The 14,141-nt window shown below is 53.0% G+C and overlaps 1 protein-coding gene and 1 long non-coding RNA gene across 4 annotated transcripts in view; one reads left to right on the top strand and one right to left on the bottom strand.

Annotated features, from left to right (window-relative positions):
- The window catches only part of MYO5B (myosin VB), a 332,476-nt gene extending 318,865 nt beyond the window's left edge, over nt 1-13,611 (bottom strand). Inside the window, exons 1-4 of one of the 3 annotated variants that reach the window (XM_055324565.1) lie at nt 13,416-13,611; nt 12,069-12,534; nt 10,450-10,527; nt 10,059-10,223 (exon numbers count right to left, since the gene is read on the bottom strand). In XM_055324565.1, the coding sequence (XP_055180540.1) occupies nt 10,059-10,223; nt 10,450-10,524 (240 nt within the window). In that variant the 5' untranslated portion in view covers nt 10,525-10,527; nt 12,069-12,534; nt 13,416-13,611. Of the gene's footprint in view, nt 1-6,592; nt 7,043-10,058; nt 10,224-10,449; nt 10,528-12,068; nt 12,535-13,415 lie in introns of those variants that run through there. The other 2 variants (XM_055324564.1, XM_055324566.1) reach the window with 2 other exon arrangements.
- LOC129509137 (uncharacterized) lies at nt 5,589-10,199 on the top strand. Its single transcript, XR_008664276.1, has 3 exons — nt 5,589-5,921; nt 7,672-7,882; nt 10,101-10,199. It is a non-coding gene; the product is annotated as an uncharacterized LOC129509137 (long non-coding RNA).
- Nucleotides 13,612-14,141: the final 530 nt, after the last annotated feature.

Below are 14,141 nucleotides of genomic sequence, written 5' to 3'. Positions count from 1 at the left end.
ATAGATTAAGATCTAGAGTACAATCTGTGGCATGATCCCAATATAGCAGTGATGCCAAATAAAAACAAAGCAAACTACACGTGGAATCTGAAATTGTCTAGTAGCCCTGTTAAAAATAGGTGAACCCAAAAAATAAAAAAGGTGAACCAAATACTTTAGCCCAATACATCCAAAGTATCTCAACATTTAATCAACAGTAATATAAAGGAGATATTTTACATTCATCTTTTGTATCAAGTCTTTTAAAATAATATTTTATTCATGAGACACAGAGAGGCAGAGACACAGGCAGAGGGAGCAACAGGCTCCCTGCGGGAGGCCCGATGCAGGACTCAGTCCCAAGACCCCAGGATCATGCCCTGAGCCACCCAGTGGCCCTAAGTCTTTAAAGTCTGGTGTGTTTTGTTTTTACACTTTCAGTTCAACTCCATTTGGGCCAGCCTCACTTCAAGTGCTCAGGAGCACCCTATTGAACAACGCAGGTCTGGAAATCATAAGTAATCAACAATAGCAGTTTCTGGAAAAGGGATTAACAGAGCCTTTGCCTTTCCCACATTGTAGGAATTGTTTCAATAATCATTTGTACCAACAAAAAAGGTATGGTGAAAATGCTTTTTAAACTTCCCTTAAAAACTAATAAAAGACCAGAAAACACAGCTTACATTGAAAACTTATTATAAGAGGATCTCTGGGTGGCTCGGCAGTTTAGTGCCTGCCTTCAGCCCAAAGCGTGATCTTGGGAGTCTCGGGGCTCCCTGCGAGGAGCCTGCTTCTCCCTCTGCCTGGGTCTCTGCCTCTCTCTCTCTGTGCCTCTCATGACTAAAATCTTAAAAAAGAAAAATTCTTTCAAACTACTCTTGCTCCTTCCCCAGGGGCCAGGGGGAGAGTGAACCTTTTAGGCTCAGGCAAAAATGCCACCACACAACACTACGACTCAAGGGTAAACAAGCCGATCAACATTTAAGCCTGGACAGCCTGCCAGAAGCTGCACTAGGCAGTACCTTCACATGTTAGAGCATGTGATCCTCCAGGAATCTTATGACGCAGGTACCATCCCAGATTAAGGGGAAAAAAAAAAAAGGCTCAGAATGCATCTATTCTAGCATCAGAGCTGAGCATTTAACCACATACCCAGAATAGTCCATACCAAAATCATGACCAGAGGCTAGGACGGCCCACACCAAGGTCATGATCTGAACTTTATGAAGATCCTGTTGTAAGACTCGCATTTAGAGAAAATATCTCACCCATTCTTCTTATTTGCAAGAACCCCCATTTCTCCTTTAAGTTCACAGAACCTCAAAGTTCATCTAAGCAGAAAGTATCACCCCAAACAGGTACCAAAAGAAACACATACACACACAGAAAACCAAAAACAAGACAACACACCATCACAGGATTCCTTGCCCCATCCTGACTTTTCTGTCCACCCTCAAGATGGAAACTTCAAGGTCATCACTGACTCTTCCTGCCCTTGCCCACATAATCAAACATCTGTTGAATTCTAGGCTCAATAATCCCTAAGTGGCTATAAAAAACAGGAGGCATACCCAGCACCCAAATCTTGGTATGTAAACACTCAATAAAAGGAAACCGATGGATATCACTTTCACCAAAGGATGGAAGGGATACCATCAGAAGTGGGACACGCTGACAGTGAAGCACCTCAGGAGGTACATGCCCATCACTTCCGAAGTTTTCTTAACAAAAATTTGTAAACTCCACATAAGCAGGAGACTCCATCAGATCGAGGCCATTCTACAAGATAACTGGCCAATATTCAAACTGCCAACATGTAAAAGAGAAGAAATGGTCCCTAATTGGAGATCAAGGGAGCTAGGATGCTAACCATGAATTCTTGAAGGCACCCAGGCCCAGAGAAAGGCCATCAGTGGAAAAACTGGGGAACTTCCAGGGAAGTTCACAGACAAGTTAGTGCTGTAGGAATTTCCCAGTTTCAACAACCAGGCTGTGCTTAAGTGAGGTGTTCACATTGGGGAAATGGGCTATAAGGAAGTTCCAGCAGGACTTGGCACACGGGGATTTAAGATCCAGGGGACAAGCTCTCAAGTATCTCTAAGTATAAGGCACCATGCTAAACACACTGGAGGCTCCAAAAAAATGTTTGCGATGGCCTCCGCTCTCCAGATGGGCTCAACCTACCTGGGAAAAAAAGAGGCAGGACAAGAACTCTACAAACAAGGCATTGGGGTAGGGCATACAGGTAATAGGCAGAGAATGTGCCCGGTGAACCCGTAACAACTTGCATCTGAACACTGGAATTCTAATGCTCACCAGCAGAGCCAAGAAGAGCCCATTGGCTTTATAGGCCCATCTGAGGAAGGGAAGCAGGCAGGAAAGAGTGGGCAAGGCAGAGAAAGCAGCAAGGAGGAAGGGGGGAGGGGAGGAGCAGGCCAATGGCCTCTGTGCATTGGCACAAGGCTTCAGAGAACCAAAGGAAACCAGAGCCCTTGTCTGGTTTCACCATGGTCCTCAGATCCAAAAGATGAAGATTCCTGTCCAGGTATTCCATTAGGCATTGCTCCCGAGGTGGGGAGGTAGGGAGGTGGGGAGGTGAAAGGAGGCAAGCAGGGGTGTGATATTCAGCAAAATTCAAGCAGAGGAACTTCAGCTCCTCCTGCACAGCTCTGTGGGCAGTCCCGTTCCCAAGGTCAGGGTCTGGAAACTACAGCTGTTCTACTCCCATGGGTTAAAGGTCCCTACTCCCATGGATTACAGGTCCATCCTGGGGCAGGGAGGGGGGGTGCATTCCCAGGCTCCAGGAACCTCTGAGAAACACGTGCTATCCAGAGTGAGCAAGCACCAGCACGAGTTCAGGAGAAGACTCTAGGGCCTGCAGAGGAGCACTACCAGCATCTGCTACCACTCAGGTCTCGACTGTCACTTTTTTGAAATATCACTGGGGCACCAACAGGAGTCTGAATCATTAGTGCCTCCAGTGATGCAGGGTGGGTAGAGGCAGGAGGCTCCTGCTGCCTACAGGCTGACACCTGGCACAAACCCGCACTACCAGCTGCACAGGGAAAGACCAAGACAAAGCCACCATTTACACACATAGGCTGGATCCACCAGTGAACTAGCAGCACTCAAACTGCTCAGACACCACTTATGAAAGGCCAACCAGAGAAGGGGTTATTGGAAGGTACTGGTTTATCTGGTGATTTCCCAGTCACCCTGACTAAAAGTCAAGACAGCATCCTGAAAGACTGGTCCAAAACAACAAGGTTCATAGAAGGGTTATTCTGCATGAAAAATAGACTATTTCCTGCAATATCAAGATCCAATTGTACTTCCCATGCTTGTACACACCTGGGACCTGGACAAATCCAATGAGCTCGTGTTTCCAACCCACAGGAAAAGACAGTATGAATACTTTGCTACATACATGCCACTTGTGACATGATCCCCCATCATCAGCTCCAGCTTTCTTTAGGAGTTGAAGCTGACTCACCTTGACATCACCCTCAAAGTGTCTTGGCATGGACTAATTTTTTTTTTCCCTTCCAGAAAAGACTCACTACAGAGAAAGCCACTTCTCAAAGGTGAGGGGTTGGGTCTTCTGAACACAGGTGTGTTCTTAGGTAATGGGATGTGACCTTTGTCAAGGACTAAGGACTCCAAAAATAATAATTCACATAGCATGGAGCCTCCAGTTGGAGTGTGCAGATAGGCAAACAAGAAAACAGTAACCTGGGAGGGAAAGAAAGGGAGTCTTGTCTTGGATAAATAGGAATAGGCTAATATACTAAGTTCTTACCTGAAACTGTACCTTCAGGTTAATTTATGCACTTGAAGGTCTCCTTCCAATCATACCTCCCAACTAGATCACTAAAGCAACAGGTATAGTTCTAAAAGGCTTTAATAGTTCCACCCCACTTATAAATGCTGTTGACATAATGGATAATTATTTCTATCATGCATAATACATGACAGTGCGTGCCTGGGTCCAGCAGTCACCATGTTAGACCGGCCTAGCAGGTTAAAAGGGGGAACATTGGTTGCTTTAATATGCCAAGATGAACAAATCATCCCCCTAAGAAAATGAATCTGAGCAGCAGGCACAATTTCTCTATGTACTTTATTATTCATATGCATACAGAGAATCCAGCCTAGCAAGTAGGGTGATAATGGTTGGAAAACAATACAACTGCTTCTCATAGCAAAGCATGTTTAACTGACAAGAACAATTGCTCAAAATTCAATCTGGAAGCTACTGGCTGGGTCACAAAAAGTCTCAATTTCAGATTCATAAACAAAGTGATTAAGGACTAGAAACCCACCAACATGGACAGGTGAAACCCCCCTAGCCCTAGGAACACGTTCTAATACTTTGAGTGGTGTCAAACCCTCACACCCACGAAACCACAATAGGTGACTCATGTGTCCTTGAGACATTTTCATAGGGTAGTTATATCCTTAGTAAAAGCCCAGAAAGTTACCCCTGAACTTGGGCGCAGACTTCCACTAGGATTCCTTTTTTTGTTTTGTTTTGTTTTTGTTTATGATAGTCACACACAGAGAGAGAGGGGCAGAGGGAGAAGCAGGCTCCATCGCGCCCTGGGCCAAAGGCAGGCGCTCAAACGCTGCGCCACCCAGGGATGCCCACTAGGATTCATTTCTAACAGTTAACATACCATACGCTCATTTATAGCTGGCAATATACTCGTTTCCAACAAGAATATCAAGTGTTTTCCCCTGAAAGCGTGGTCTTTAAAGATTTTTTTTATTCATAAGAGAGCGCGCACGCTGGAGACACAGGCAGAGGGAGAAGCAGGCCCCATGCAGGGAGGCCGACGTGGGACTCGATCCCGAGACTCCAGGATCACGCCCTGGGCGGAAGGCGGCGCTAAGCCACCCGGGCTGCCCGAAAGTAGGGTCTTTAAAAGCAATCCAATGTTTTTCAAGATCAAGGCTTCAGGAGTCACAGATTTATCCAGTTAACTATCAGCTTCACGTAGTACAGCAGTTATCTGATGAAAGGCCTTGCCGTATCGCAGGCTCGGTCGCTGGGGCGCTCTTGTCGTCGGGCGGCCGGCGGGCCCGGTGCACCCCGGGGTTGAACAGAACTGCGAGGCTTTACCATCCAAGCCCAGGTCAGGTCCCCTGAAACCCCTGCCCCGCCCCCCACCCCACCCACCCCCGGCCTCGCCGGAACCAGGCTCTAGTCGGAGGGCTTGACACCCTGCTACCGCCGGCGAAGAGCTGGAGTTCTGGGGGCTCCTGCCAAGACCCACAGGCTGAAGCGGGCGGGGCACTTTTCAAAGCCCGAGTCCCGGAGCCGCTCACCAACCCCGCCCCCCTTCCCCGCTCCTTGCTCCCTCCTCCCTCCTTTCCAGAAGCTGCAGCCCCCCCGCAACTGGGGCCACGGACGCGGGCGCCGAGGCTGCAGCTACCCCCATCCCCAGCCAGGCCACCGCCTCCGTGTCATCCCCGCTCAGCTCGCTCTTCCGCAGGAGCGGGGAGAAAGTCCGCCCCGCGGGGCGAGCGGCCCACCCGGCTGCGGAGCTCGCCACGCGCGCAGCATCCAGGTGAGAGGCGGAGCCAGCCCCGCCCCCCCCCCGCCCAGACCTGCGGGCCGCGCCAGGATCCCGCGCCCCGCACCGCCCGCACCCGCTCCGCACGCGCACCGACGCCCGGGGCGCAGTCCCCCGGGGCGCAGCCCGGAAACAGACGAGGCGGGCAGATCTCCCGAACTTCCTGACGGGGGGAAGGGCGCGTGCTTAATCCGGCCCGGCCGTGGGCGCTCCGGGAGGCGGCGGCTGGCCCCGAACTTGAAACAACCGCCGCGGAAGCAGGACGTCTCCAGCCAGGCGCACCTGTTCCCGGCCGTGCGGGCCGAGCCCTGCAGAGCCCGGCTGACCTTGGCACCCAGGAAGTCCACACTCCGCCCCTTCCCATAGGTAACTAAGGCCTTCCTGGTGCCCACCCCCAGCCAATCAAGAATGCGCTTCCCCGGGGTCTCTGCAGGTCCTCGGAGCATTTCCCACCTCACCTGTTGCTCATCTCCGCCTCCCCACCAAGTCCCTAACAGCCGGTCGGGTCCCCTTATCTCCCCCCCAAGTGTGCGAACATCCCCGAAGTTCGGGCTGCCCCCGCCGGCGCGCTGGAGCAAAGGAAGCCTGGGGGAGCGCCCTGCGAGCTGCGGCTGCAGAGCAGGGCCCGGGGCGGGGGGCGGGGGGCGGCAGTGGGGCTGTCTCCACGGCCCGGGCTCGGCGCCGCCGGGGACCCCCGTCCCGGACCGGGGAACTCAGCAGCGCCAGGCGAGGAGAGCGACGGCCCTGGCGGGGGCAGAGCCGCGGGGGCAGAGCCGGGGGGCAGAGCCGCGGGGGGCAGAGCCGCGGGGGGCAGAGCCGCGGGGGGCAGGCGCGGGCGGCGCAGGGCGCTCCCGGAGCGGCCAAACTTCCTCCTCCGCCCGAAGTTCTGGGCGCCGGGGGGGAGCGAGCGGGAGGCTGCCAGGCGGCCCCCGCGCCCCCAGCCTCCCGGAACCGCAGGAGGGGGCGCCCCGAGGGCCGGGGGCCCGGGGCGCGCCGCCCTCGTCCCCGCCCTCACCTGGCGCGCGGCGCGCACTCACCTGGCTGTACAGCTCGCCCACCGCCATGGCCCCGCGGGCGGCCCGAGCCCGGGCAGCGAGCCTGGCGTGCGGCCCTCGCTCGCGCCCCTGCCGGGCGGCGGGTCCCGACTCCTCTCCGCCCGCCGGCTCAGTCCGCGGCCAGCCCGCCTGGCGCCATCTTCCCGGGCCGGCCGACACTTTCCCGGCGTGTGGCCGCTTCCCCCACGCCCTGCCCCGCCGGCTCGCTCTCGGCCGGCGCGACCTTTACTCCCGCGGCGGCGGCCGGGCAGGACTGGCGGGCGGGGGAGGAGGAGGCGGCGACGGCGGCGGCGCTCCCCGCTCAGGTAGGGGAGGAGGTGCGGGCGCCGGGAGGGAGGGCCCGAGCTCGGCGCGCGGAGCGGGCAGCCGGTGCGCTGCGGCCGCCGCCTTCGAGCCCTGCGGGGCCGGGCCGGGCCGGACGCGCCCTCCCGCGCCCCCGCGGCGGCGGGGTCCTTGGGGCCGGGGGCGGGGCCGGGCGAGGAGCCGGGGCAGACCGCCCCCTGCTGGCCGCCGAGTACAGGTGCGCGCCGGGGAGGCACCTGCCGCGCTCCGCAGGCTCCGCCGGCTCCTCCGGGCGATCGCGGGCTGGGGCCGGAGGGGGGCGGAGGTGGGCAGTGGAGACGAGAAGGAGCCCAGGTAGCAGGGCGAGGGGAGGAGGAGGAGAAGTAGGGGATAGAAGTCCGGCCGAAAGCCTCCGCACGTTATTCTCTGGACTTCACGCGGCTGCGTTCAGCAGTCTCAGGGTTAACACTCAGCTGTCACGGGATGTTGTAACAGGTGACTTGGCTATGCCCACGGGGTCTCCGCCACACCGACTCCCTGGCGGACGTCCTGACTGGGCAAGTGGGATGCGTAGCTTCTCTCCCTATTTTTGCCTGTTTGACCCTCGACGTCCAACTAGACTCCTACCCGCCCCCCCCCCATCAGAAGATGGTCATTCGCGTTTCCTTCTCTCTCGTGTGCACGCTCTCCATCCCCCTGCCATTCTCCGCCTCCTTTCGGTCCCCTTCCTAATGGCATTTGGCTGCCTGCAGCAGCTTCAGTCCCTCTTCTACCTACAGCAAAAAAGAAACCTGACCCAAAAACGAAAGTAGCCGGCGGGAGTTGACGGAGGAAACGCAGGTGGCGCCGGGGCAGAACGGCCCTGGGTGCGTCTGAAGGAGGCATCTGTACCTGAATGAGGAACAGCCTGCGGGTGCTTCTCAGCTGGAGCGCGCATCCGGTCGATGCAGAAATTGTTCTGGAGCTACAGGCTTCTGAAACTCTTCCCAGGTAAGCCCTTCCAGCTGGAATCAGGACCCCTGCTTAATTGGCCTGTCAGGCCCTCACAGCTGTGCCTCCTCAGGGAGACTCTCCTAGGGAACTTTATCAGATCCCGCCAAAGAACCCCACCTTCAGGACATCTGTTTGGCGAACAGAGGGAGTTTTCAAGCTCCCCCATAATCCTAGAAGATTGTACTTCCAAGGTTGACAAGTGCGGTGATCAAAGCTTGGAGAACCCTCCTTGGATTTCTTCACATCCCTGACAGAAGCAGGAAAGAAAGGGCTCCACCACTTATCTCTCACTCAGAAATCTGTCAGCATAGTTTCCTTCCAAGAAGATCTCCAAGTGTGACACGCCACACCACCCCCCCAGGCTATTGGCATTAGCTGGGTCAGAGCTACAAATTGTCAGGGGTCAGACTTACTGAATCTGAAAGCCTGGGGGTGGAGCCAGCATTCAGTTTTCACACCTTTCTAAGGGATTCTCCCCTTTGGGGTTAAGAAACCCCTTTGCTAAATAAAGCTCCTTCCCCACCTCTGCTCTGGACCTTTTATGCCTCACCACCATGCTCCATCAGTGGGCTGGTCTCTACTAGCAGCTTTGTTCTCCTTTCCTGCTACATTTGAGGTAGGCGCTTGTCCCAGCTGGCTCTGCTTAAACCCAGTCCAACATAATTACGGGTTCTCAGTACTTTCTACACCTTTGCAAAAACAAATGATGCCTGGCGCCCACTCCCAGAAATTCTGATTTAACTTTCTGGGGGTCCTGCCTGGGTAAAAGGATTTTTAAGAGCTCCCAGGTAGTTCTAATGACAGCCAAGGTTAAGAATTGCTGCATTAGTTCCTTCCTAAATGGTTCCACTCACTCCTATCCTATTGAGATTGCCTTCTCCCTCTAAAGCATGGGGCATGTTATTCTGTATGTTGGTAAATTGAACACCAATAAAAAAAAAAAAAAAAAGCCTGGAGACTGTACGATTTGAGCATCATGGTTCCTGATGACCGTGGGCTCTCAGGGAAATATCAAGAGATATAGGATAGCGTAATTATTATCTGTCTGATGGCTCCTTCTAAATAATGTTGTGCAACACTTGACATTATACTTGGGTGGTTTATTTTGCTTTAATATACATTTATTAAATATTACTAAAATAGTCTCATTGTAATAAAAAAAAAAAAAGCATGGGGCAGTACGTGACTCTCCTTCCTCAGGTTAAACCATCTCCTTCTTAGCATCTCTCATTTTTTCTCTTCTTGTTTTCCCAGCCTTTCTAACCACACCTTCATGACATTCTTTTCTAACCCTGCTTGCTAGATCTCCAAACTATGGTCCAAAATTTGGGCTCATTTCCCAAATCTCTTCTCTTCATGCCACCCTCCCCCCCCCATTATACCTCTCACTACACTGGTAACTCTCAAATCTAATTTTTTTATTTCTATTCATGAGAGACACAGGCAGAGACAGAAGCAGGCTTCTTGCAGGGAGCCCAATGGGGGACTCGATCCCAGGACCCCAAGGTCATGCCTTGGGCCAAAGGCAGACGCTCAACTGCTGAGCCACCCAGGTGCCCCAAATCTAGTTCTAACCTTACTACAGACGCATCTTTCCACCTGCCAGAATGACAACACTGGCCATCCCATTAGGACCTAGCATTAATCTGAAACTAATTTGTTTGCATCCTTCCTCCCCACCCCCAACTGCCTCCAACTTTCTAGCTTCCATCCTCCCTGGCACAGATTAAAAGCTCAATTCATGCTGACTGAACTGAATCACCTCCCTGAGGAGAATCCTACTCCTGGCCAGGGCTTTGTGAATTTCTAATCTCACAATCAGATATGGTCTTTCCCTCCTTTGAATAGTAATAAAGACCTCTTAAAACTTACTTTGTCCCTGGAAACTTGCCAACTGCTTTCCTTCTGTGATCTTGTCTGAGCCCTAGAGAACGCTATAGAGAAGGTTGGAATCATAAATCTATTTCACAGATGAGGAAGGTGAGGCTGGTGGAGGGAACATTCTAGATCAGCGAGCAGGCCCTCAACTACACTATCTCACTCTCAAGCCTAAGCACTTGCTTTTATGCCAGTGGTTCTTTAATGTTAATGTGTATCAAGATTCTGGGGTCCCAGGCAGAGCTAATTCAGCTGGTCTACGTGCGGACCATGAGTCTTCATGTTTAATACGTACCAGTTCGTGCAGCGAGGTTCGTTCACATGGAACTCTCCCCAGCAGGTAAAGGAGTGAGTGTGGAAGTGGATTCCTTGCTTGGACTTGAAGATCATGGTCCCAGCTGGCACTTGGATTGCAGCCTTGTGAAACAACCTCAAGCAGAGGACTCAGAAAAGCTGTGTCCTAATTAAAGAAACTGAGACAATAAAGTCTTGAATCTGCAGAAACTGTGCAATAGTGTGTGTTGTTTGAAGCCACTGAGTTTTGGGGTGCTTTGTGACACACCAACAGATGACTAATAAAATCACATACGGAAAGCGTCCTATGATGACTCTTATTGGTAAGAACTTCGTCCCAGCAATTTTCTCTCCTCCCCCACGTGGCAAGTTGCTTTCCCAAATGTTCCTACCTGCAAGGCAGCCATCCTCTTATGGGGGTGTGGTCCCTGGTGTTCGCCAAGACTCTTCAAGGAGTTCTGTGCCATGACCTGTTTTGAAGGAGTTAAGGTCCAGATCCTCAATCTCTATAAGCACCGGCAAATCTAAATACTCATTTGCCAACAAGCGGGTCTCATGATCAGATCTCCCTCCTTACTTCTCATAAGAAAGGTCCAGGGGCACCTGAGGGGCTCAGCAGTGGAGGTCTGCCTCTGGCCCAGGGCATGACCCTAGGGTCCTGGGATCGAGTCCCCCATCAGGCTCCCTGCAAGGAGCCTGCTTCTCCCTCTGCTTCTCTGTGTCTCTCATGAATAAATAAAATTAAAAAAACAAAACTTCCTTTCCCATCTATTAACATGTAAACAAATATATAGCACCTCTGCCTATCAGAAAACAGAATCGATCTTTGAAGTTGTATAAAAATGCCATTTGTGATAGTTCAGGATAATGTTAATACTAGAGCACGGGAAATGTTTAAAATATACATTTTTGTTATAGGTAAGTATCATAGGGTGGTTGTTAGAAGAGTTGGGTTTTTTTTTTAAGATTTTATTTATTTATTCATGAGAGACACACACAGAAAGAAAACGAGAGAGAGGCAGAGACACAGGCTGAGAGAGAAGCAGGCTCCATGCGGGGAGCCCGATGCAGGACTCGATCCCAGGACTCCATGATCACGCCCTGGGCCGAAGGCAGGCGCCAAACCACTGAGCCACCCAGGGATCCCCTGTTAGAAGAGTTTTTAGCATAAAAATGTGCACTGAAATTCTGTAGAGAAAGAGGAAGGGAATTTCAAGCTCAAGAAATTAAAAAAATGAATGTTTAAGGAACTTGTTTGTGGGTTCTTTTTAATTAGCCAGAGGGTATCGAATCCTCTGGCAGTGAGAACCCACTGAATCCACTTAAAAGAGTTTATGACTTTTAAGCCAACAATGTGTACGATAGGCGGAAAATTGCATCTGTTACAAATATCTAAACTTGTTAAAATTTTAGTTATTGGGATCCCTCGGTGGCTCAGCGGTTTTAGCACCTGCCTTCTGCCCAGGAAGTGATCCTGGAGTCCCGGGATTAATAGGGCATTAACAGCCTTGAGGCTGTGGAACACTTGCAGCTTGACGCTTCCTTAGTGTCATCTCGGAGTTTTCCTAAGGGCCACACAGGTTGATTTCTCACCTGTCCTATGTCAGCACTCAGCCCATGAGGGTCTACCAATGACTCCTCTGCTCCCGCTCCGGGGAGACCCTGACCCAGAGCCCCAGCTGGATTCCTGCACTCACAGGAGGGGTGGAGGCCAGCGGTGAGGGGTGGGGGAGCCCTACCAGGTGGGAAGGGGTGAAGAGGCTGGCAGGGGGAGGTGGGGAGAAAGGCCTGGGGTAGTGAGGCGTGCTGAGAACCCCCATCGGAGACATGGGGACGTTGTAACTGTTTTCAAATACTTGAAAATCTGTCCCGCGCGAAAGAGAGATTAGGCTGGTCCTGCCTCCGTGGAGGCAGGGCTCAGAGCACAGGGAGGGGGTTAGACAGGGGACAACCCCAAAGGTTAATAAGTACAACATTCTAATAAGAAAAACTGTTTAAGAGAGAAACTCGCCTCTCGGGAGGGAGGGAGTTCGCTGTTCCCGGAATCAGCCAATTAGAGCCCAGACAAGTCTTTCTGCAGATGCCGCTGTGGGTGGGAGGCGGCGCCGCGGGCCGGTGCTCCTTCGCGGTCCCGACACCGGGTTCGGGTGTGCGGCCCCGCGGGTGCTCAGGACCTCACGGGGCGGGAGGCCCTCTCAGGGCTGCTCGTCGCCGCGAGGTGCGAGGTTCGGCACCCGCGCTTTGCTGTCGCCCCCACGAGGCCGGACCTCCTTTGTTCCCGTCGGCGGGGGTTTCACTTAAAGCTGGACCTTCGGGGATCCCCGGGTGGCTCCACAGTTTGGCGCCTGCCTTCGGCCCAGGGCCTGATCCTGGAGTCCTGATATCGAGTCCCGCGCCGGGCTCCCTGCACTGAGCCTGCTTCTCCCTCTGCCTGTGTCTCTGCCTCTCTCTCTGTGTCTCTCAAGAATAAACAACATCTTAAAAAAAAAAAAAAAAAAAAAAAAAAAAAAAAGGATCCCTGGGTGGCGCAGTGGTTTGGCGCCTGCCTTTGGCCCAGGGCGCGATCCTGGAGACCCGGGATCAAATCCCACATCGGGCTCCCGGTGCATGGAGCCTGCTTCTCCCTCTGCCTGTGTGTCTGTCTGTCTGTCTCTCTCTCTCTCTGTGTGTGTGTGTGTGTGACTATCATAAATAAAGAAAAAATATTTAAAAAAAAAAAAAAAAGCTGGACTTTCGCCGCACGCGGGGCGAAAGCACCCGACGGCGGCCAGATAGCCCGATCCTCCCCGCGTGGCGTTCGGCTTGCCCAGGGCCCCGGCGTCGCTGCTGCGGGAGCCGGTCCCGTCGAGGGCGCCCCGAGCACCTGAGCTGAGCGGCCTGAGCGCGCGGGCGGGCGGCCGAGCAAGAGCAGGGCGCCGGGAGGGGCCTGCGAGCCAGGCTGCACGGGCCGCCGCCGCCCCTCCCGGGGACCCGGCCCAGGGTCGCCGGCCGGGACGCCGGGGCCGGGGTGCTTTCTCCCCAGCATCTCGCGCCCTCTTCTGGACACTTTTCCCAACTGCCAGGTTTATTTTTTGGCTTTTCCTCTCTTTTTCTGTGGCTCCGTGATTCCCTGACCTTTGGGAGTCATGACTGGAAGGGCCTCAAAGACGCGAGTGTCCAACCTTCTCATTTGACAAGTGAGAAAACCGACCCTCGGACAGGAGCTGGGACCTGCCCCAAGAAACACAGCGGGTTGGTGGCCAAGCGGCTGCCGGCCTGGACACTTCTGGGAAGAATTAGGGAGTGAAACTCAAGAGCCCTGCCTGAAAGAGTTTAACTCACAGCCTCTCCCCACTTGCTTGACCCCCAGAAAGCATACCTTGCAGGTCGTGTCGCCCATGAATAAATCAAACTTGAACCATCGAACAGACATCTGGCTATGGGACCCAGGTTTCTACATGATTCCAGAAGAGACTTTTCTCACATCCTGAGGTCAAGTAAGGTGGAATCAGAGCCAGAGGCTGTATGACGATGGGCCTCGGGGCTTCTGTTAATTACACAATCTAGTAGATGAAGAGAACCTGCCTAGCAAATGCTGTTTCTGAATCCTACCCACCCTTTAAGGCGTGAACTTCATGTTGATGACACACCCAAATAACCTGGGAATTGCTTCATGAAGCCTGAGCCCTGCGTCTCCACTCAGAAGCTCCAAGGTATTTGTTTTGGGGTGTGGTCTTTAAACAGTCCCCCAGGGAACTCCAGAGTGGAGCCAAGATCAAGAACCTCTGCGCCGGAACAACCCCAAGGTCCCACCTTCTCCAGGAACCTTCTGGCACTACATGCATGTGTTTCTATTCCACTTGGTACCCGAGATTGATGCTGTCATATACTTTGAAATACTTAACTGTACACAGCTAGTTTGAGCTTTAATTTTAGGGGTAGCCAGGTAACTTACTATCAGGAATTTACCTCCCAGGGTGGCTAGCTGGCTTATCAGAAAGGCCACATTCCACATAGAGCTCATGACAAGTCTTTCTGCTGTTCACAGCCCAATCAACAACCAAGGCTTGGCTGGTAAGCATAGTCCAGATGAGTTTTTAGTGGC

This window comes from Nyctereutes procyonoides, unplaced genomic scaffold (assembly GCF_905146905.1).
Source record: "Nyctereutes procyonoides isolate TBG_1078 unplaced genomic scaffold, NYPRO_anot_genome, whole genome shotgun sequence".
Classification (NCBI taxonomy): Eukaryota; Metazoa; Chordata; class Mammalia; order Carnivora; family Canidae; genus Nyctereutes; species Nyctereutes procyonoides.
The sequence above is the reverse complement of the archived record's forward strand: the minus strand, read 5'-3'. Positions and strand labels throughout refer to the sequence as shown.